We start from the raw sequence: 24286 nt of genomic DNA, 5'->3' as shown, positions 1-24286 counted from the left end.
ATCCTGCAGGGCGGAGCTTCAGACCTGCTGTCAACTCCTCTGACGTCGCGTGTCTTTAGGTTAAATGTGGTGTTTTGAGTTAATGAAAGTCCTGATACAGGTCTCAGTTCAGTGACCTGCTCTGTGATGAAGTGAGGGGCGCGTGCTGAAAGTAAGAAGCGAGTTTAAAGAGAGGAAGAGGAGAAGACACGCTGCAGGTTAATCCTCGCTTCTGCACGAGTCCCTTCAAGAGTCTGATGGTTTCAAAGTTCCTCAGAAACCCCAAAACCTAGAGACTATTGACAGGACCAGGTTAGTGATTAACAGTCCTCCTCCTCCTCCTGTGAAGCAGACAGCTGCTCAGAGTCCCAGCACACAGCAGCAGAGAGCAGCTCAGTCCGCTTCACCATGCTCTGCGTCCGCGCCTGGAGAGCCATGAACCCTCACCTGTCCGCGTGGAAGCAAACCCTCAACTACTCCTCAGCTGCCAGGCTGGACCTCAGCGGGATCTACCCCCCCATCGGCACCCCGTTCACCGAGAAAGAGGACGTGGACTACCAGAGACTGGAGGAAAACCTGCAGAAATACGCACAGATACCGTTTAAAGGTCAGACCTGGGGCGCACCGTGCAGGAAAAACTCCTGATTCCTGCAGGACTGTGGAGTCTAGACCAGTTCCTAAAGCTCAGTCTTATGTATAAGGGCCATTTAGAAGATCTAACTGGTGCATATGATGAAAATAGAGTAAGTAGAAAAGGTTAAGACCATGATTTAGTTGGATAAACTTTGAATAAGGTTGAATTTGGTGGTAAAAGTGGGCCATCTGGGACACTTCTAAACTCCCTCCTCTTGCAGAACCTGCTGGTAGTCAGTCAGTGACTAGGCTTTGGTATTTGCTCAGTAAGGGACCTGACAGGGAGGACAAAGTTCAGCAAGAAGAAAAAACGCAAAATCCTCTTTTGTTTGCAGGTGTTTGTCGCCCTCTAGTGGTTTCCCACAGTTACTACAGCTGCAGTTTCCTGAAATCCCTCTTTGAGTCCACTTCTTGAGGTCTTGCTGCCATTATTAGTACTTTAGGATTTTATTACAACATCATAAAACATGCAAAAACCAAACAAAGTGCCTAATGTCACCGCTCTTGAAGCAGTGTTTGGATTGTTCTCATATAATCAAGGACTATCCTGTATCCTGTGTTGCAGGTCTTGTGGTTCAGGGCTCTAACGGTGAGTACCCGTACCTGACTGAGGATGAGCGGGTGGAGGTGGTGAAGACGGTCAGAAGATCTCTTCCTGCAGGAAAGCTGTTGCTGGCCGGATCAGGATGTGAATGTAGGTCTGCAGTGCACATAAACCACCACTGTTTATAGATACATTAAGTTTATACTGACAAGCTCTGATAAGATTTGTTAACCTTTACCTATTTGATATATTCAATTAGACTTTTATTTTGAAAATTCCCGCTGCACTGATTCACACTGAGTGATAAAAGTCATGTAGCAAATTTTGGATTTTTTTCCCGAACAAAAATCCCAAATAGTGGACTTCCTGTTAGTCTCACAAACAGGGCCCTAGAGACGTTTTTGCAGGTCTACTAAAGACGCATCAGCCTGCCAAATTTCGTAACTCTAGGATGAACAGGGTGGCGGGGCTGCGTTTTAAAAATGTTGTAAGGGGCGCCACTGAGCCATTTAGCCACGCCCACTCTCAAAACCTATATGGAACACCACATTCCTCCACTGAGCTCATGTCTACCAAATTTGGTGACTGTGCGAGTTTTTGAAGCCTCTGAAGCATTGGGATCCACAGCCTACTGTGGCAGCATTGGGATCAGATTTACGAGCTTAATAATGAGGCAAAGTAAAGGGCTGAAGAAGTACCTGATCAAGTTTGAGTCTGCTAGGTGAGATTTTTTTTTATGCATGGACACGACAAGTTCATCCAAGACAGTCAGTGCGATGCTTTGTCCACAGGGGGCGCCAAATTCAACACAAACTATAAGTTACTCCCAGGAGCTTTAAAAAACACAAGTTTCAGGCTTTAAAGCTCTTCTAAGAAAGTTTCAATGCAATGCTGAATGTGTCTGTTTGGTAGATGTGTGTGTACTTTTCAAAAGAAGAAGCTGTGATTCTCTTGATTTAGCAGCTTGTAACAGTAGTCTTCTCTCAGCCCACCGTGAATGCGTCTCTCCTCCCGGTGTTCCGGTTTTAAAAGTGACCCTGTAAGATGGAGACCTTCAGCTGAACATGTCAGTGTTTGTGGAGTTTACACAGCTGTTGAAACACAGGCTTCCGGGTCAACTTTAAAAAAAATTTAATTTTTTTTTATTTGAAAAAAATATATATATATTATTATTATTTATTTTTTTTTGTCAATTTGTGTTGTCTTAAAAAAAAAAAATAAATAAATAAATAAATTAAAAAAAAAAAAAAAAATTAAATTTTTTTTTGCCATTTTTATTTTGGGGCTTTTTTTATTTTCAAAATTTTTTGTTTCAATTTTTTTTCCAATTTTTTTCCAAAAATCATTCACAGTCATTGTTTTTTCCATCTGTGATTCACTTGATTTCTCTTTCTTTCATTAGTTTTTATTTGTTCTTTTTTGTATGTGTGTGTACTTTTCAAAAGAAGAAGCTGTGATTCTCTTGATTTAGCAGCTTGTAACAGTAGTCTTCTCTCAGCCCACCGTGAATGCGTCTCTCCTCCCGGTGTTCCGGTTTTAAAAGTGACCCTGTAAACTGGAGACCTACAGCTGAAGGTGTCAGTGTTTGTGGAGTTTACACAGCTGTTGAAACACAGAGGGAGTTCCTGGGAATGCAAAGTAGTTTAGTTTTTATTAAGAGTTCAAAATATCCTCATCAGATATTTAATGATCGTCTAAAGATGTTTATGAGGGATGCATCCGGCTGAGAGTCTCCAGTTAACAGGGTCGCTGTTTAAACCGAAACACCGGCCGATCTCTGCGATCACGGCTTTTTGAGTTCGAAAGGATTTTGAAGCCGTGTTGAAACGTCTTTGCTACTCGCGCTTATCTCCTCTCACGTGTTGATTCAGTGAATCCATCTGTGATGAAATATAGCACCATCTAAAACAGCGCCAGCTGAGTCTCATCATGCTAACAGGCTAACTGTTGTGTTGCTCATAATGATACCTGCCTGTCCGTCTGCTTCTATGGTGTCATCTGTGATGAATGGCATTCCTCTTTGTGTTACTGCCCTCTACTGGTCTGGTGGTGTAGTGCATTTACCATACGTCACTGGCCTGATTTGCACGGTCGAAACACAGACAACAATGGGGGCACAGGAACCTTTTAGTTCAGGTTGAAGTAGTTCTGGGGGCTAAAAGACCCGGAACTCTTGGTCGAAATGCGCCGTTTTGTGTCAAGAAGCATCGCCCTGCAGTCAAACACATCACTCACTGTGAATGTTTGCAGTGGGAGAAGTAGAAGAAGTTGGTCCTCTCCCCTCACAGCAGTCACAGGTATTAAAATTACATCGCAGATATCATGCATCTTGGTGCTGATGCTCTCTTTTGCTTCTGTAGGCCATAAATAGGCATCACCTTTAATTTCAGCCTGTTTCATAACCAGCTAAAACTCCTTACTGTGGCTTTAAAATGTGATGTTTTGATAACCAAGTGATAAAAAAGCCCAAATCATGCCTTTAAAAGTTCCCGTCCCCTGCGCTCTGCGCTCATATCGACTCTGTATTTCCAATCAGGACTTCAGTGACCTTCATTCTCAGCTCATCACGATGGTCCGCTGATGTCATTACTTTTTATAGCCTCATAATTGAAGTCAAATGGAGTCTGTAACAGCTGAATGAGAGCGAGTGGAGAGAGAGAGAGAGACGTTGTGCTCCCTCCTGCTCTCTTTCCTTCATCAATAATTACACAGATGTTTGTTCAGTGAATATTCAGAGGACGCATTCAGAGCTTGTTACATAGATAATCTGACTCCTGCTCGGCCTTTGAACCCTTAAATGCTGCAGGTGGAACCGCCGAGCCCAAGGTCTGTTTTCACCTCTCCTCTGAGCTCCCATCTTTGCTCCTCTTCACTGAATGTTCGCGGTGAATAATGGCAGCCAAGGTTGTTGCATTTAGCGTCTTGAGTCGGCGGAGGGAGCCGTGTATATACAGTCGATAGGGTATAAATGGAGGCCTTGGACATGAGGGCACACATGCATTATGTGCTCATACAGAAGCTATAGTGTGCTATAGAAACACATTGATGAGAGGGAACAAACAGACAAGACGAGCGCACACTGAGACGGATGAATCCTCCTGCAGCCCTGAGCTCCTCTGTGGATCCTGCCTCTGGTTTTTATACTTCTCTTCCTGACAAAGAGAGATGTGTTGTGTGGTGACGGGGCTGCTGCAGATGAAAGTGTGTTATGATGTTATGTCTCTCTCTCTCTTTCTTTTTTTGTCCCCCTCGTTCAGCCACCAGAGCTACGGTCGAGCTCACCGAGAAGATGGCCGCAGCCGGAGCGGACGCGGCGCTGGTGGTGACGCCGTGCTTCTACAAGGGCAAGATGGACAGCCGGGCTCTGGTGCAGCACTTCACGAAGGTCAGCAGTCGGTCCAACATGCACAGAACATTTGTTGCTTCCCTAAACTGACAGACACCTGAGAGAGAATCTGTAACGGCTGCTCTGTAGTCCTCATGGCCTCATGAATACTCACTTCAGAGCCACAAGAGTCTCAGGACCAAGGAGTTACATGAAAGTTATCCCTTTAAAACATTGTATGCACACAAATACAAACAAAGAAATTAATCAGATCACCGGTGCTCTGCAAGGTAAAAGATGTCTATTACTGCAAGGATCCTCCCAAGGGGTGGGAATCGAAAACCGGAGTATTTTCCTCCAGGCTTCCCGGGCCACGTCCGGACGCACGCGGCCGAAAATGAGGCACTGCGAGTGGGTAAAATACCTCTGCGATGACCCCCGGAGGAAAAGTGTTTTTCCTCTCCAATTTCAAAGTCTTTTCATCCAATCTGGAGGGGCCATGTCTGGACTCAAGTGGCCGAAAATGAGGCACTGAGAGTGGGTAAAATACCTCTGCAATGACCCCCGGAGGAAAAGCGTTTTTCCTCTCCAAATTCAAAGTATTTTCCTCCAGGCTCCAGAGGCCACGTCCGGACGCACGCGGCCGAAAATGAGGCACTGTGAGCGGGTAAAAGATCTCCGCGATGAACCCCGGGGGAAAGCGTTTTTTTCTCCAAATTCTAAGTCTTTTCATCCAATCTGGAGGGGCCATGTCTGGACTCACGTGGCCGAAAATTAGGCACTGAGAGAGGGTAAAATACCTCTGCGATGGCCCCTGGAGGAAAAGCGTTTTTCCTCAATAAATTCAAAGTATTTCACTCCAGGCTCCAGAGGCCACAAACGGACTCACAAGGCCGAAAATGAGGCACCGTGAGCGGGTAAAATACCTCCGTGATGACCCCTGGAGGAAAAGTGTTTTTCCTCTCCAAATTCAAAGTCTATTCCTACAGGCTCAGAGAGGCTACGTCCGGACGCACACGGCCAAAAATGAGGCACTGTGAGCGGGTAAAATACCTCTGTGATGACCCCTGGAGGAAAAGTGTTTTTCCTCTCCAAATTCAAAGTCTTTTCCTACAGGCTCAGAGAGGCTACGTCCGGACTCACACGGCCGAAAATGAGGCACTGTGAGCGGGTAAAATACTTCCACGATGACCCCCGGAGGAAAAGCGTTTTCCTCTCCAAATTCAAAGTCTTTTCCTCCAGGGGCCACTTCCGGACTCACGTGTCCGAAAATGAGGCACCGAGTGCGGGTGAAATACCTGTGTAATGACCCCTGGAGGAAAAGTGTTTTTCCTCTCCAAATTCAAAGTCTTTTCCTCCAGGGGCCACATACGGACTCACGCGGCCGAAAATGAGGCACCAAGAGCGGGTAAAATACCTCCGCGATGACCCCTGGAGGAAAATAATTTTTAGTATCCAAATTCAAAGTCTTTTCCTCCAGGCTCCAGGGGCCACGTCTGGACTCTCGCGTCTGAGAATGAGGTCAACCTATTGTTCAGTATGTTCAAGTTGAATATGTTCCTGTTCAGTCTTGTGCAGACATAATTTTGGAAAAAATGAAATGGTTCCTTTTGGTGCCGAAGACTGTAGAAATACTTTTTTCCCCTCAAAAAAATACTCAGGAATCGTTAGGAGAATTGATAAGGAATTGGATTGATAAGCAGAATCGACAATGGCATTGACATTGATCAAATCTTATTAATTCCCACCCCTAATCCTTCCTGCAGTGATGTCAGACACTCTGAGTAACATGTCAGACTCTAAAATAAAGGTTGTGTTAAAGGTCCTGTTGCTGTGTTCCCCTCCTCAGGTGGCAGACAGCAGCCCGGTGCCGGTGGTCCTGTACAGCGTGCCGGCTAACACGGGCCTGGAGCTGCCGCTGGACGCCGTGGTGCAGCTTGCTCAGCATCCAAACATCCTCGGCCTGAAGGACAGCGGAGGAGACGTAAGAAGCATCCTTACACTCTCAAAACGCTCCTTGTGTGTGTGTTTAAGAAATCCTGATCAGAGACGCAATTTCAATGCAATGTGTGCAAGTTTGAATCTCTGTCATGTAAAGGTCTGTGATGCTAACAAGAGGAAGTTAGACTGGGTGTCTTACATAGGACTTCCACCAGACTGTCTGCCCCGGTGACAGAAAAACACTCATTAGCTTTTATGTTTGGAGTTTCATGATTGTTGTTAGCCTGCAGAGGGAGAAGCACAGGAAGACCTGACCTTCCAACTGAGGAGCCGGTCTGAATCACCCCCCCATCACGATCTCTTTCTGTTGCCTCAGGGCGAAAATAATCTGGATTCAGTAGGAAAAATGATGAAGCCATGAAAAGCAGCAGAAGCATCAGATATGCATGCAGGTATTAGTTGAGCAAGAACATGCATACTATATCTGAAGAGTCAGACATGCAGGCTTTAAGGATGCAGTTTGTTTTTTCATTAGCTTGTTACGTCAGTGCAGGAATTTTGGCGATAACAGCTACTGGTGAGGCCGGGGTCATGATCCCCAGAGGATATGACATACTGTGACGGGACTTCCACCAGATCCATGTCCGGTCCATCTCCATCCACTGCAGGACCGCGGGACAGCTGGAGTCATGTGACCGAGGTTTTCCTGCGGTAATCCCTGAATCAAGGATTCTCCTCCTCCTCTCCTCATTCATGTTGCCTTTCTGGTCCTCTGAAAAAAAAGTGCACGTTTGAACATTGCTTCTCACCGTCTATGAACGAAGCAGCTAATCAGAATGTTGTCTGTGTGCAACCGCATCCCAAAAGCCAGCAGAGAGCTCTGTTTTGGAGTCTGAGAATCAGCACAGACCTGTGGATGAAGCTAAATTGAAGAAACAGAGAAAGCAACCAGATGGAACTCCTGAAAAGTGCAAAAGCTGTCCCTTTAACCAGGAATCACTGGAAGCTAGTGAGTTATCAAAATGATCTAACATCAGACTTCCACCAAATCCATGTCCGGTCTGTCTCCAATCCGCTGCAGGATAGCTGGAGTCATGTGACCAAGGTTTTTCCAGCAGTAATCACTGAATCAAGGATTCTCCTCCTCCTCCTCTCCTCACCCATGTTGTCTTTCTGGTCCTCTGAAAACCTCTGACCTGTTGACTCCAGGCCTGGCTCCGCTCATCATGACTTTGGTTTGTTGTTGTAGTTAAGTGAAATACGATCTGGTGATAACACAGAGTGTTTTATTCTGAAAATTAACCGGATGTTTTCATTTTGTTTTGGTGAAACCTGACTTCCTGTCCCATTCCATCAGTTCTGTTGAGATTGATGCGTCCTGAAAAAAATCTAAGTCTTGTGTATCTGATCCGTAGGGCTCTGACCTGCCGAATCAGAGACGCAGCCGGAACACAACAGAGTGGATCCAGTGGAAGTTAACACAGACTAGAATAGAAACCTATCAGATCCAGAGCTGTGACGGATCAGAGATTAGAACCTGGAGATAACAGGTTGAAAAGACTCCCAAAAAGAGCATGAATTCAGCCTAGTGGTTAAGTTGCCCGCCCAAATAGTGGGCAGCTCTTCCCCGCATGTCACCCCCCTTATGTCTCTCCCGGTTTCCTGCTCTCTCTATAGTCCTATCCTCTCAGAATCAAGGTGCAAAAGCCCAAACAGTATAATTTAAAGTCCTGTCCTCGATGTGAGAACACAGCGGGTGATCAGATCTGGTGCTGTGACGGACCAGACAAGGATCTGGAGGAATTTGGCCGTTACAGGAAGTTTTATCTGCAACACCTGCAAGAATTGACCACAGCAAACCAGATTCTTCTTATTTATTTTTTTATTTTTTTAATTGAGACTCATTAAGAGCAAGACCTCATTTACAAGGGCGACCTGGCCAAGAGGTCAGCAGCACACGTCAAAATAAATAGCACAACTCAACAACATGGAGCATATTCTTCTTCTTGTGTTTGCAAACTGAGTCCTTTAAAGATACAGCCACATGCAAAGATAGAGACACGTGGTTTATGTCGTGCATACGCTCTCAGTTCGGTTGCATTTTTGCACTAAAACAGCAAGTCACTTGAAGCATGAAGCTAAAGTGAGTTTATGCAGGAGTTTGTTTTCAAAAAAGGGAGGATAGGAAAGGCAGCATAACAGTGATCTTCTCTTGCATCCTGACAAAATCCTGGAATAATTGGACCCTGAATGCAGCATCGTGAACCGTGTTGTGCAGCTGCAGAAATCAGAACACACTGAATAATATGTGCAGCTGATAATCTGAAAACTAGCCTCTGAGAAGAGAGTGAGGAGCCTAAACTTCAGTGAGTATGTGTGTGTGTGTGTGTGTTTCTGTGTGTGAGTGTGTGTGTTTCTCCTGCAGGGTTGTAGACAGGGTTAGCCGTTGGAAAAAAAAAGCGAACATTTTGCTCTCGCCGAACTCTTAAAACCTTCTCGTCTGTGTGGGAAGTGTTTGCAAGAAGTTGCAAATGGATTTCTGATTTGGGAAATAACATGTTTGTCCACTCGCTGGGAGACAGGAGCGTGGGAGGAGTTCAAGCACAGAGCGGCCCGGCTCAAATGTAGGCGTGAAGAGGCCAAACACAGAAAACAAAGGGTGAAGGGTCAATTTGAGGAAGGCAGACAAGTTTGCAGAAAGATTATTCCGAACAGGAGCGCTTGAGAACACGGCTGTTTGAGCAGACAGAAGCTGAGCGGTGTGAGCCGGAGCTGAATCGTGCTCGTTTGGAGAGTAGATGTTAAAAGGGGTTTTGTGGGAAACTGGAGGACATGTTTCCAGAAACAATCAGCCGGCTGTGGTGTGAAAAGGGTTGTAAGCAGGGTTTGAATGGTCTCCCTGCAGCCTCTCTGACGGATCAGGATTAACTTCTGATTGGTCGTGCTTGAAGGTGAAAAAGCTGCTTTGTGTCTTTTTTCCTTTTCACAGCTCGTGTCCCTGAAAGCAGACGACCTCTGCGTGAGGAGCGTTTTCATGCAGCTGAATGTGACTACATGTACCGAGGAGACTTTAGCTACACAATACCTGCTGGTTTGGTTTAAAAAGGCTTATCATTAAGTGAATTCATCAGGTTTAATGTGTGACTGAACACTGGAAGGTGCTGACAGCGTAAAACAAACAACACAGGATTAAACCAGGAGAAGGGATAGTGCCAAATCCTCAGACTCCTTCCAAACAGAGCAGGTCTAGACCGTACTCTATGTTCTATTATTAACAAAGACCCAACATCAAGACCGGATCAGATCCAGTCCCATCTTACAGACAGGACTCAGTCTGATCTCATTTTAATCCACCATGAGCAGAGCACTTTGCAGCGTTTAGCAAGTTACAGTGGCAAGGACAAAGTTCCTTTAACAGGCAGAAACCTCCAGCAGGACCAGACTCATGTTAGACACACATCTGCTGAGACCGTGTTGGAGAGAGGGATAGAGGGAGATGAAGAGAGAGAGAGAGAGATGATAGTGGGAGAGACGGATAGTAGTAGTTGTAGCAGCTGGAGTCTGAAACGTCCACAGCAGCAGAGATCCAGAGGAACCTACGAGACAAGGGAGCTCAGGGACTCCAGAAAGGTCTAAGAAAAGAGAGAAGAGAGGGAGACCAGAAGAAAGAAGGAATGAAAGAAGGAAAGGACGGGATAAGAAAAGGAGACAAAGGATGAAGAAACATGGAAAGAAAAAGAAAGAAAGAAAGTAGGAATGAAAGAAAGGATAGATGCGTTTGATGTTTTCCTGTGATTCTTCTTTGATTCAAGATTCCAGATTCAATCATCAATCTTTATTTGTATCGCACCAAATCACAACAAACGTTATCTCAAGACTCTTTTACAAACATAGGAGGTCAAGACCACTCTATGTCAAATTATGAACAGAGACCCAACTTCAAGACAGGGTAAGACTCAGTCTGACTCCACCTTAATCCATCATGAGCATTGCACCTCACAGTATTTAGTTAGTTACAGTGGTGAGGACAAACTTCCTTTAAAGGTGACATATCATGCAAAATGGACTTTTTAATGGTTCTCTACCTGAAATATGTGTCCCTGTCTACAAACCCCCCGAGAATGAAAAGAATCCATTCTGCCCCTGTTCTGATTTCTCCACCTTTCTGTAAATGTGTGTGAAACCAGCCGTTTCAGTTTTCAGTGTTTTTGTTACGTAACAACAATATCCGGTCTGTAACAGGAAGTCAGAGCTCGGAGCTTGTTCAGCCCATCGACTGTATAAAATAATACTGAATCCCTCCTCCGATTTTCATTCCCTGCACACATGTGTGCTAACAAGGAGCTTAGGAGGGAGGCATGCTAGTTGTAGGCTGTCTTAATAAACACAAAGGTCCGTTTTACTCCCCACGTCTGCAGATTTGAAGATCTAGTGGATGATTTTTATTTATCATGGAAAAGTGCTAGCGCTAGTTAGCATAGCTACATGTCGTAGCTGTAGCTGTGTACCAAGACACACGTCGACATACTGACAAATAAAACAACAAGTAACACAGAATCTGTGACCAATCCTTCAGAAAGGTCCCGCTGCCTTTCTGGTAGAGGTCGGTTTGACTCCCCACGTCTGCAGATTTGAAGATCTAGTGGATGATTTTTATTTGTCATGGATAAGTGATAGAGCTAGTTAGCATAGCCACATAGCTACATGTTCGTAGCTGTGTACCAAGACACACGTCGACATACTGACAAATAAAACAACAAGTAACACTAAATCTGTGACCAATCCTTCATAAAGGTCCTGCTACAGGCGCCTCTCCGTCAGGATCAGATTCTGGATCAGATTCAGAGGGTTGAAGTAACGTGATCTCTGAGCAGCCGTGTATATTCAGCCAACATGTAAACATTAGATCAACGTGCTGGACAGCCGAGGCCACACCCACTTCCTGAGGGGGCGTGGTCAGAGAGAAAACAGAGTGTTCTGAGGAGGACTGAAGAAGAGGGTTTTTCAGGCAGACCAAAATCTGATTTCAAAGTGTTTTTTTGAGCATAAACTTCAAAGACATGTTTTGGGGACCTCTTAGACCAATATATGTTGATGAAAAAAGCGTGATATGTCACCTTTAACAGGCAGAAACCTCCAGCAGGACCAGACTCATGTTAGACAGCCGTCATGCCTCGACCGTGTTGGGTCTGGAAAGACCGATAGAGGGGAGTTCTGTAAAAAAGCCCACCAAAGAATGTACTTTTATCGGAATCTCAGGGGTTTTAATGTCGACACGACTTTTATGAAGATGTTTTATTCCTGTTTTATTGAATCGCTTTTAACCTTTTCAATGGTGTCTTGGTATGGGTTAACGAGTCTAAAAAACAAAAACAGACTGCAGGCCATAGTCAAGATATGCAGCAGGGTTGCGGGCACACCCCTGCCTGACATGTCAAGCCTCCACCGAGCCAGGACCCTCAGCAAGGCCTGGTCCATCGTGGCTGACCCATACCATCCCCTTTTACTTGAATTTCGCCGGCTTCCCTCAGGCCGAAGATTCGCGATGCCGAATAGCAGGACGAATAGGAAGAGGAACTCTTTTGTACCGACAGCAGCTAGTCTGCTTAACAATGCCGCATAGCTGTTGTTTCCAGTTGTTACTGTTGTTGTTGTTACCGTTTGAATGTTTTGATGTTGGTGTTGTACTGTTCTGTTTGTGTCACCGCTGACTGAAAGACAAATTGCCCCCCGGGGATAATAAAGAAACCTTGAACCTTGAGTAAGAGAGAGAGGTGATAGTGATGAGACGAGTCGTAGAAGCTGTTGCCGCTGGAGTCCAGATCGTCCGCAGCAGGAGGACGTCTACGGCAGCTCAGAGGAATCTACATTCAGCTACATTCGTCATTTTCTCTGCGTGTCTGCATTCATAAAAAGACAAAAGGCAGTCCTTAAAACAAACATCTTTGCTGAAATTATAAAACATCATTTAATGAAAACAGCCGGAGCGTAAGAAGGAGTGATGAGAATAAAGGAGTGTTTCTTTCCCTCCGTGCAGCAGAGAGATGGAGTGTTGCTGATGTTAGCTCTGACTCCTGAGACGTTCCTCCTCTGATAAACTCTTCATCGTCTGAAATCTGCTTTCTATAATCTATAAAAAAAAAAACACACACAAGAGAGACAAAGAGAAAGAGTTTCACTTCAGCGCGCACCTTTTAAACTTCTGCTCATGTAGTTCAGATATTCACTGTTTTTACAATCCTCCCTTCAGGGATCATTAAAGTTTCATCTCATCTCATCTCACCTAATCTGCTCTAATCAGATTCCTCCTCCCACGCTGCTGCACACACATCAGGCTTTTTTTTTTTTTACTTTGCACCTCGGAGGTGTCACTGCTTCCTCAGCACGCCGACTGAAACTCAGACTGTCTGTTCAATCCAAACAATTAACGTCTCTTAAGTGAAATAATTAAAACGCCTACTACCAAGAGAGCCCGGTGACATTAATAGTTCCGTCTCTGCAGCTCACACCTGAAAAATAGTAACTAACACTTAATTGTGACATGACAAGACTCTCACACACTAACACTGCTGGGATTTTTTTTTTTTTTTTCGTTCAGTGCCACAAAAACTTAGCGGTGATTAACCTGACAGGCTTAATGAAGTTTAAGTCTCCACATTCCCAGCATGCTCTGTCAGGCTAATTGCAATTCTTTGAACTTTTAAACTAACAGTTTTAAAGTCAGGTTTTCTGCAGACAGATATTCCACAGTTCACCTCGACTGAATCAGGAGAACATGCACGATGCAGAGCGTTTGTAATGATACTGTTATTGCATGTGATATTGCAGGAGGTGATTTCATTAACGTGTGTTGCGGGAGTGAATAAGCATCAGATCTGAACATTCAGATCAATATGTTACTCAGTCACTCGCATTTTCACGATCAAAAGTTGGGAAAGGTTTAAAGGTGACATATCATGCAAAATGGACTTTTTAATGGTTCTCTACCTGAAATATGTGTCCCTGTCTACAAACCCCCCGAGAATGAAAATAATCCATTCTGCCCCTGTTCTGATTTCTCCACCTTTCTGTAAATGTGTGTGAAACCAGCCGTTTCAGACTTCAGTGTTTTTGTTACGTAACAACAATATCCGGTCTGTAACAGGAAGTCAGAGCTCGGAGCTTGTTCAGCCCATAGACTGTATAAAATACAACTCAACCCCTCCTCCGTTTTTCATTACCTGCACACATGTGTGCTAACAAGGAGCTTAGGAGGGAGGCATGCTAGTTGTAGGCTGTCTTAATAAACACAAAGGTCGGTTTGACTCCCCACGTCTGCAGATTTGAAGATCTAGTGGATGATTTTTATTTATCATGGAAAAGTGCTAGCGCTAGTTAGCATAGCTACATAGCTACATGTCGTAGCTGTAGCTGTGGAGCAAGACACACATCTACATACTGATAAATAAAACAACAAGAAACACTAAATCTGTGACCAATCCTTCAAAAAAGGTCCCGCTGCCTTTCTCGCAAAGGTCGGTTTTACTCCCCACGTCTGCAGATTTGAAGATCTAGTGGATGATTTTTATTTGTCATGGATAAGTGCTAGCGCTAATTAGCATAGCCACATAGCTACATGTTCATAGCTGTCCTAGCAATAGCAATCCTTCAGAAAGGTCCCGCTGCCTTTCTGGTAGAGGTCGGTTTTACTCCCCACGTCTGCAGATTTGAAGATCTAGTGGATGATTTTTATTTATCATGGATAAGTGCTAGCGCTAGTTAGCATAGCCACATAGCTACATGTTCGTAGCTGTGTACCAAGACACACGTCGACATGCTGATAAATAAAACAACAAGAAACACTAAATCTGTGACCAATGGTTCAGAAAGGTCCTGCTGCAGGCGCCTCTCCGTCAGGATCAGATTCTGGATCAGATTCAGAGGGTTGAAGTAACGCGATCTCTGAGCAGCCGTGTATATTCAGCCAACATGTAAACATTAGATTAACGTGCTGGAGAGCCGAGGCCACACCCACTTCCTGAGGGGGCGTGGTCAGAGAGAAAACAGAGTGTTCTGAGGAGGACTGAAGAAGAGGGTTTTTCAGGCAGACCAAAATCTGATTTCAAAGTGTTTTTTTGAGCATAAACTTTAAAGACATGTTTTGGGGACCTCTTAGACCAATATATGCTGATGAAAAAAGCGTGATATGTCACCTTTAAAAAGAACTGATCTGTCCGTCTTACCTTTGTGGCTTTCTTCTGTTGGAGTACCAAACGTGCCTATCCAACCCTAGAAGAAGAAGAAGAAGAAGAAGAAGAAGAAGAAGAAGAAGAAGAAGAAGAAGAAGAAGAAGAAGAAGAAGAAGAAGAAGAAGAAGAAGAAGAAGAAGAAGAAGAAGAAGAAGAAGAAGAAGAAGAAGAAGAAGAAGATACGTTATTAATCCCCAGGGGGATTTTTCAGTCATGCTACACGCACAGTTTTTTGGTATATACACAAGACACAAACAGAGAAGTCTGCAGAGAGACGTTAAGAAAAGGACACGGGAGGCAGAGCCAGGACAGGAAGACTATTTGGGATACCACTCACTCCTGCAGAGTTTGGCTGTACGCTCCACTTCCCCTCACTCCCACGTTTTCACAAGACGAGAGAGAAAAGGAGAAGTCTTTGGAGAGATATTAAAAACAAGGACAGAGAAAGAATAGCCAGGAGGACAAGCTGCTTATTCTGTTATCTGTGTGTGTGTGTGTGTGTGTGTGAATAGAATCTTAAACAGAGGCAGATATGGTGTCCTACTTCTAAATATCCTTCCTCTGAAGGCTACATTATGTCCAGTAATGGAGGCTGGTCTTAAAAGAGGACCTTGGTCAATGTTTCTGTTGTCGGTTTTATACTTTCTGGTGATAATGGACGCTGGTACATATTCATGTTATGGTCTGAATGTATGAAAGGAAGCAGGTCGTTTTCAGTGACACTGAGGACGATGACATTGAGGCATAATAGATGACACAATCAGGGCGGAGAGGCGTTTATGTAAACCTCATCAGGGAACGAAGAACGGACGCAGGACTTAAACAAGAATTAGTTTAACAACACGGTTCAGACAGGGGGGAGTTTGTTTATACCATGTTGTCCATATATACAGGATATATATTTAGAAAAAACACAAGTTTCAATCAGGGATTTGACGCTGAAAAGGGTCACAACTTCACGAGTGACGGCTTTGTCCACATATGTGGCTCCTGGGAGGAAGTACAACCTGTTGAACAGGAAGGTTTGGCGTTGGTTTTTAAATGAGTGAAGAGAGTCAGAGTCACGGATGTTTGGAGGGAGAGAGTTCAGAGAGTTGGGACTGCGATTGGCAAAGGTTCTGTCCCCCAAGGTGCGGTGCTTGGTCTTGGTGATGGGGGACAGAAGGTCGGCATCTGAGGATCTGAGGATCTGAGGAGGCGAGATGGGGAGTGGTGTTTGAGGAGGTCGGTCAGGTATATGAGGGGGGCGAGGTTACTGAGGGCTTGAGCAGGATCTTGAAGTGGATTCGGTGCTGTTTGGGGAGCCAGTGGAGGTGCTGAAGGATGGGTGTGATGTGAGCTCTGCAGCAGGAGTGGTTGAGTAACCGGGCAGCTGAGTTCTGAACAGATTGGAGTTTTTGGAGGTCAGTGGAGGGAAGGCCAGAGAGGATGCTGTTGCAGTAGTCCAGTCTGGAGGTTATGAAGGCGTGGGTGGTGTAAAAGGTTAATCAAAGAAGACTCTGATGGACAACACATCCAAATGCATGCTCGTTTTGAATTTGATGCCAGCAACACGTTCCAAAACTGGAATTGGGTCTGGGGAATGATTACCTTCATCTTGCATCACCTCTTCTTTCAACAACAGTCTGTGAACATTTGGGAACCCAGGAGACCGTCTTGACAATGCTTCTCCTTCTTCATCCTCAGGGGATTTCCTCATCCTGTTACATGTCTCTCTTGTGGGTTTGCAGCAGTCCCAGTCTCCTGCTGTGTTCTCACATCGAGGACAGGACTTAAAGTTATACTGTTTGGACTTTGCACCTTTATTCTGAGAGGATAGGACCGTGGAGAGAGCAGGAAACTGGGAGAGAGATAAGGGGGGTGACATGCGGGGAAGGGCTGCCCACTATTTGGGCTTGCAACTTAACCACCAGGCTGAATCCATGCTCTTCTTAGGAGTCTTTGAACCTGTTATCTCTACTGTAGAGACTTCACACGTCCAGATTCCACCAGATCCGTGTCCGGTCCATCTCTGATCCGTCACAGCACCAGATCTGATAGGTTAGAATTTGAAAAACTAGATGCAAAAGCAATAATTTGAATTCGAAGAGGCGAATACGAAGCTTTGTTTCCCTCTGTTGAAGCAAAGTCAGTTTCATCTGCTCCTCTGGTACAGGGATCTGTTTCTCTGTCCTCTCAGTTTCTTTCCTCACCAGATCCTGATAGCCATCTTGACTCTTGGGGTCTTTTACCAGACGTGGCCTCTTATGGGGCGGTTCTAGCCCTGAAGAGTGAGGGTCCTCTTGCTGTTGTTTGTCAGTGACCGGGGCATTATAAGCATTTTGTTTGACTTTATGTTTTCATCCCAATGAGACATTTAATATACATACCATGTTAATGAAATGTACAGTCATGGCCAAAAGTTTTGAGAATGACACAACTATTAATTTTCACAAAGTCTGCTGTTTCAGTTTTTATAATGGTAATTTGCATATACTCCAGAATGTTATGAGGAGTGATCAGCTCAACTGCAATTAATGCAAAGTCCCTCTTTGCCTTGAAAATGAACTTTATCACCAAAAACACATTTCCACTGCATTTCAGCCCTGTCACAAAAGGACCAGCTAACATCATTTCAATGACACACAGGTGTCACACACATTAACACAGGTGTGGGTGTTGATGAGGACAAGGCTGGCGATCAATCTGTCATGATTGAGTGACTAGACACTTTAAAAGGAAGATGGTGCATGACACCATTGTTCCTCATCTGTTAGCCATGGTTACCTGCAAGGAAACACGTGCAGCCATCATTGCATTGGGTGGACAATCAAAAACCCACAAATTCTGACAAACTCCAAGCATTGATTATGCAAGAATGGACTGCCATCAGTCAGGATTTGGTCCAGAAGTTGATTGACAGCATGCCAGGGAGAATTGCAGAGGTCTTAAAAAAGAAGGGTCAACACTGCAAATATTGACTTATTGCATGAATTCTGTGTAATTCTCAAGAAAAGCTTTTGATACTTATGAAATGCTTCTAATTGTATTTCATTATACCATAGAAACATCTGACAAAAACACCTAAAAACCCTGAAGCAGCAGACTTTGTGAAAATGCAATATTTGTGTCATTCTCAAAACTTTTGGCCATGACTGTATTACTTTGACCAACAGATGCTGGCCTATTCAAAGACTGTGAATCTAGATTCTGTAATCCTGGTCTTGTGGTATCTGAAAAGCCTTTGAAAAACCAGGACAAAAATCTACAAGATCACTTTTATCTGGGATAGCAAAAAAGGGACTACAAAATCTGGATCATTTAGATCCAGATTCAAGTTTTTGAAAAACTGGGACCTGGGGATCATGACCCCGGTCTCACCAGTAGCTGTTTTCGCCAAAATTCCTGCACTAGCATAACAAGCTAACGTAAAAAGCAAACCGCATCCTTAAAGCCTGCATGTCTGACTCATCAGATAAAGTATGCATGTTCTTGCAGAACTAACACCTGCATGCATATCTGATGCTTCTGCTACTTTTCATGGCTTCATCATTTCCTTACTGAATCCAGATTATTTTCGCCCTGAGGCAACAGAAAGAGATCGTGATGGGGGGGCGATTCAGACCGGCTCTTCAGTTGGAAGGTCAGGTCTTCCTGTGCTTCTCCCTCTGCAGGCTAACAACAATCACGAAACTCCAAACATAAAAGCTAATGAGTGTTTTTCTGTCACCGGGGCAGACAGTGCTTTCTGTGTGATGTTATTTTCTCACTGGGGAGTTTGTATCAAAAATAGCCGGAGCGCCGGAGCTTTCAGGAGACCAGCAGGAGCTCCTGAAACCTGATTGAGTGATCAATTACAGTCCTGTGTGTTTGAAATGACTGATACGGGGAAACTGATTGACACTCGGGATGTTAATAATAGACTCTTCCTGGTAACGGCGATGGAGACACAAACTGGAGGCTGCAGGCTCCTTTTTTTTTTTTTGTCCCTGTGGAGTTTTCAGAGCAGCCGCTCAGTCGCTTCACACTCCCTTTGAACATTTCAGGTTTATTTGGATTCGGCGCTTCACATCCGGATTGACAAAAGAGAATTAAAAGAGGCAAAAAAAAAAAATAGGAAGCTTATCAATTATTCATGAGCCTTTCCCATCCTCCTCCTCTGAAGTGGATTCCTTTTTATTCCTCACATGGGACTTGTCTTTTTTCTCTCTCTCTCTTGCTCTTTCTTCTGCCTTTCTGTTTGGGATCTTGAACGTCCAACCTCCCCCCCCCATCCCCCGCCCTTCCCCTAAAAACCTTCGCCACGTGAAGAGTCTCTGCTCGTCTCAATTTGAGCGATTTGTTTACCATGTGAGATGTTAGCTTATCGTCTCCTTCCTCCTTTGATGGCCTCTCCTGGGATTAAAAAGCTGCAGCAGTGATTAGTCCTGACAGCAGGGAGGAGTGACGACGATGAAACAATCCAGATTTCTATTTTTTTACCTTCATTTTCTCTCTCTCTCTGGGCTCCACAGATCACACGGATCGGCCTGATTGTTCACAAAACCAAAACGCAGGATTTCCAGGTGTTGGCCGGCTCAGCAGGGTTCCTCATGGCCTCCTACTGTGTTGGTAAGAACCCGTACATCAGGACCAGCTGTGCTGGGAGTCTTCATATCCCTCAGGATGCAATGCTCCAGAGACTTTCCTTTTTTAATCTCTAAACACAGCTGACCTTTTTATTTCTTTCTTTCATTTTGGATTATACAGAATTTCAACACAAGCTCACAAATTCTTCAGGTTTCTTTTCCTGGTGTTTAAAAAAACTGAGCATCCACAACTCTTTTAATCTGAGGTCACTTCCTGTAGTTGTTTCAGATTTCATTTGCACTCTAAAACCTGATTTATACTTCTGCATCGAGTCTTCGCTGTAGCACATGTTGCAGGTTTGCATAGCCCTGTACCCACGTAGCCTGACGTTCATCCCCTCAAAAGTGCAACCATGCACTGAAACAACGCAGACTGCTAGCCCTGTGATTGGTTGATGAGTATGATTGTATTTCCTTCAGTCGCTGCCCTCGTTAAGTCATAATCATGCATTTACAGAAAACAGTTGTACAGCTTACAAGATAAACCTTGTGGAGTGCTGGTTTGATTAAAAAGACTCTTCAGTTTGGGGCAAAGAAGAAGGGGTTTCAAAGTGTTTCAAATAGAGGCCTGGGGAGTGCCCCCTATGTACAGAGGCTACAGTCATGGCCAAAAGTTTTGAGAATGACACAAATATTACATTTTCACAAAGTCTGCTGTTTCAGTTTTTATAATGGCAATTTGCATATACTCCAGAATGTTATGAGGAGTGATCAGCTCAACTGCAATTAATTGCAAAGTCCCTCTTTGCCTTGAAAATGAACTTTATCACCAAAAACACATTTCCACTGCATTTCAGCCCTGCCACAAAAGGACCAGCTAACATCATTTCAATGACACACAGGTGTCACACACATTAACACAGGTGTGGGTGTTGATGAGGACAAGGCTGGCGATCAATCTGTCATGATTGAGTGACTGGACACTTTAAAAGGAAGATGGTGCATGACACCATTGTTCCTCATCTGTTAGCCATGGTTACCTGCAAGGAAACACGTGCAGCCATCATTGCATTGCACAAAAAGGGCCTAACAGGGACGTTTATAGCAGCGAGTAAGATTGCACCTCAGTCAACCGTCTATCCAATTATCAAGAACTTCAAGGAGAGAGGTTCAATTGTTGCCAAACAGGCTCCAGGGCGCCCAAGAAAGTCCAGCAAGCGCCAAGACCGTCTCCTGAAGGTGTTACAGCTGCGGGATCGGGCCACCACCAGTGCAGAGCTTGCTCAGGAATGACAGCAGGCAGGTGTGAGTGCATCTGCACGCACAGTGAGGCGAAGACTTTTGGATGAAGGCCTGGTGTCAAGGAGGGCAGCAAAGAAGATACTTATGAAATGCTTCTAATTGTATTTCATTATACGATAGAAACATCTGACAAAAACACCTAAAAACCCTGAAGCAGCAGACTTTGGGAAAATGTAATATTTGTGTCATTCTCAAAACTTTTGGCCATGACTGTATAGTCCTTGTTGCAGTGGTCACAAGTTCGACTCCCAGCCTCTACCATTTGCTGCACGTCTTCCCTCACTCTCTGCTCCTCACGTTTCTTGTCTCTCTCCAGCTTTTCTATCCAATAAGGGTGAAAATTCCCAAAAGCACAACTTAAAAAAGACAAAAATTTGCAGAATGAGGTGGCGCGAGATCAGTGAATTAGTCACTGTCAGTGGTCCGCCTGTACATCACTTCTATCAACTCTACCATAGGTTGAATCCAAAACTGAATAAACCTTCTGCCTCTGGGGGATTCTGGTGGCCGAGAAAGGCAGATGATCTGCAACGGGCAAAACGATTCTCATCAAGAGAAAAGAGCTGCAAATGCAGAAACGATGCATCAATGTCTGTTTTTTGGGCATTTTGCTTTTATTTTAGGACAGCTGAAGAGAGACAGGAAGCGTGGGGAGTAGAGAGCAGGGGTAGACATGCAGGAAATGGTCCAGGCCAGGAGTCAAACCAGTGACCACTGCGACGAGGACTACAGCCTCTGTACATGTGGCACACGCCTAAACCACTAGGCCATCGGCACCCCAGAAACGATGCACTTTTAATTAAACATGCAAAAGTTCAAATCAAACAAATGAGAAAAATGTGCTGCACTGGGTTAGGGTTAGGTTTAGGGTTAGGGTTAGCTGCACTGACACCAAATGCGCTCCATATACAGAAATGATGCAAAGCCAAAAAACACAGAGAATCATTAAACACATGCAGAAGAAAAAGTGCTTCAAATAGAGGCCTTGGGGGTGCACCCAATGTATAGAGGCTATAGTCCTTGTTGCAGTGGTCACAAGTTTGACTCCCAACCTCTACCATTTGCTTTGTGTCTTCCCTCACTCTCTGCTACCCTCATTTCCTGTTTCTCACTAGCTTTCATATCCAGAAAGACAGAAATGCCCAAAAAACCTAACTCAGATAAAAAGATTGAGGCCTGGAATCTTAAGTTCTCCAGACCTGTAGAGATGCGACGTAACACAGCTTTATTGATGACTGGACAGAGACTCACCCACCGTAGGGCCCCCCCCCAAAAAAAGTCAAATCTCTTGCTAATTGCTAAGCTTTGTTGACCCTGACCAGCGGACTGATTTCAGGTTTTTAATGAGTGTTTGTGACCCAGATATGCGTCTCCGTCTGAACTACTTGAGCCTCGTTGGTTAACGAAAAACAACAACATAATGAAGGCTTCTTCTTCCTCCGGTGGATGAAGTCATCTTCATGCGAATCACAGAACAGAACAGCCTGTGTGGACGTGTGTGTTTCTATCAGCTGAAGTTCAGTGGAGATCTTCCTCCTGCAGGGATGTGTGTGTGTGTGTGTGATCTTTCATCCGAAGTTTCAGCGAGCGATAAAACCACAGCAACGCCGTGAGGTGACATCTTCTTGTCATGTCGGCCACGTTCAGTGAACAGCACGCCTGGATTAGATAACACGTCCAGGGATCAGTATCAGTGTGATGCTACGGAACTTAATGAGTCATGTTCACACACACACTAACACACACACACACACACACACACACACACACACACACACAAACGCACACACAACTCTCTGATCTCTGCTCCCTGACATGTTCTCATCTTCATAACTGAGATATGGGATTAATTGGCTTGTGTGTGTGCGTGTGTGTGTGTGTGTGTGTATGTGTGTGTGTGTGTGTGTGTGTGTGTGTGTCAGACCAAGCCAACACCAAGCCCTGTGATCGATTGAAATGTTAATGCGTCCATGTTACGTGTGTGTGTTCAAGTTTTCATGTCCAAATTCATGTTCTCAGCATCTCTCTGTATCGATGCTGGAAGGGGGCGGGGCTTAGACCTCTCAGTCAGAATGTTATAGCGCTGACGGACAGAGAGCTTTGATTGAAAGTTGATACTCTCATCTACTTTTTTAGATGTTAGAGAATAACGACACAGCTGCTCTTTTGAACGTCACTTCTCACCATCTATGAACGAAGCATAGAGGTGCAGCAAATCAGACTGTCGTCGGCAACACACATCAGTACAAGACAAAGAAGATAAAAGACGAAAAAGACAGAACACCAAAACAATCCACAAGATACAAACAAAACAATACAAGAAGACAATAACCCGACAGCCCCCAGATCAAGACTCACAACCAGACAGCAACACCCTATAGCACATGCCGCTCAAGTAGCAAAACACACACTGGCAAAGAGGTGAACATATACAAGGCATCGTGCCACCAGCCCTTCCCAAAGAGGGCTAACGGCAACCCGCCAAAACAGCAAAAGGGGATGGGAAAATGCAATTCTTATTTATAAAATAGGGTTCAGATTGAGATTGAGAGGCCTGAAGTCTTGTGTATCTGATCCGGAGGACTCCGACCTGCCAGATCAGAGACGCAGTCGTAACGCAACGGAGTGGATCCAGTGGAAGTTAACACATTGACTAGAATAGAAACTGATCAGATCTGGAGCTGTGATGGATCGGAGTTGGACCGAACACGGATCTAGAAAAGATAGTAGAGAGAGATAACAGGTTGAAAAGTCTTCTAAAAAGAGCATGGATTCAGCCTAGCGGTTAAGTTGCGCGCCCAACTAGTGGGCAGCTCTTCCCCGCATGTCATCCCCCTTATCTCTCTCCCAGTTTCCTGCTCTCTCCTCGGTCCTATCCTCTCAGAATAAAGGTGCAAACTCCAAACAGTATAACTTAAAGTCCTGTCCTCGATGTAAGAACACAGCAGGAAATGATGGGACTGCTGCAAACCCACAAGAGAGACATGTAAGAGGATGAGGAAATCCCCTGAGGATGAAGAAGGAGAAGGATTTTCAAGACGGACTCCTGGGTTCCTAAATGTTTACAGAGCGTGATGCATGATGAAGGTGAAGATGCCCAATTCCTTATTGGATACGTGTTGCTGGCATGAAATTTAAAACAATCATATATTTTGATGTGTTGTCCATCAGATTCTCCTTTTATTAACATTTTACGCCTTCATAACCTCCAGACTGGACTACTGTGACAGCATCCTTTATGGCCTTCCCTCTACTGACCTCCAGAAACTCCAATCTGTTCAGAACTCAGCTGCCCGGTTACTTACCCACTCCCGCTCAGGAGATCACATCACACCCATCCTTCAGCACCTCCACTGGCTCCCCATACAGCACTGAGTCCACTTCTAGATCATCCTCACCCCCTCATACCTGACCGACCTCCTCAAACTCCCAATCTCAGCTTGTGTATCAATGGCGGACAGCTTGTCTCCTCGGTCGACCGCTGCTTTGCCTTGGAATCCATTAGTCTCTTTTATTTGTTCGCTGCAGGACGATGGAGGAAACATGTTTGGGTTGGGTTTCTGATCACGGAAAGCCCCGCCACCTCAACCCTGACGTAGGCGGTTCCCAGTTCTAGACCAGCAAAGAGTTGGAGATGCTCTTTCCTTTTTCCTTTCATTCCTTTCTTTCTTTCCTTCTTTTCTGTTCTTTTCTTTATTTCTTTCCATGTTTCTTCATCCTTTATGTTTCATGCAGTCCTTTCCTTCTGTCATTCCTTTTTCCTTTCATTTCTTTCTTTCTTTCTTTC

At 44.7% G+C, this 24286-nt stretch overlaps 1 protein-coding gene across 1 annotated transcript in view; it reads left to right on the top strand.

The window, feature by feature from the left end:
* Positions 1-24286, top strand: part of hoga1 (4-hydroxy-2-oxoglutarate aldolase 1) — a 117951-nt gene continuing 93665 nt past the window's right edge. Inside the window, exons 1-5 of the mRNA XM_034687421.1 lie at positions 1-586; positions 1178-1306; positions 4414-4541; positions 6331-6465; positions 19144-19240. Coding sequence (XP_034543312.1) covers positions 388-586; positions 1178-1306; positions 4414-4541; positions 6331-6465; positions 19144-19240 — 688 coding nt within the window. The 5' untranslated portion in view covers positions 1-387. The remainder of the gene's footprint in view (positions 587-1177; positions 1307-4413; positions 4542-6330; positions 6466-19143; positions 19241-24286) is intronic.

Source organism: Notolabrus celidotus, chromosome 7 (genome assembly GCF_009762535.1).
Source record: "Notolabrus celidotus isolate fNotCel1 chromosome 7, fNotCel1.pri, whole genome shotgun sequence".
Taxonomy (NCBI): domain Eukaryota; kingdom Metazoa; phylum Chordata; class Actinopteri; order Labriformes; family Labridae; genus Notolabrus; species Notolabrus celidotus.
The sequence above is the reverse complement of the archived record's forward strand: the minus strand, read 5'-3'. Positions and strand labels throughout refer to the sequence as shown.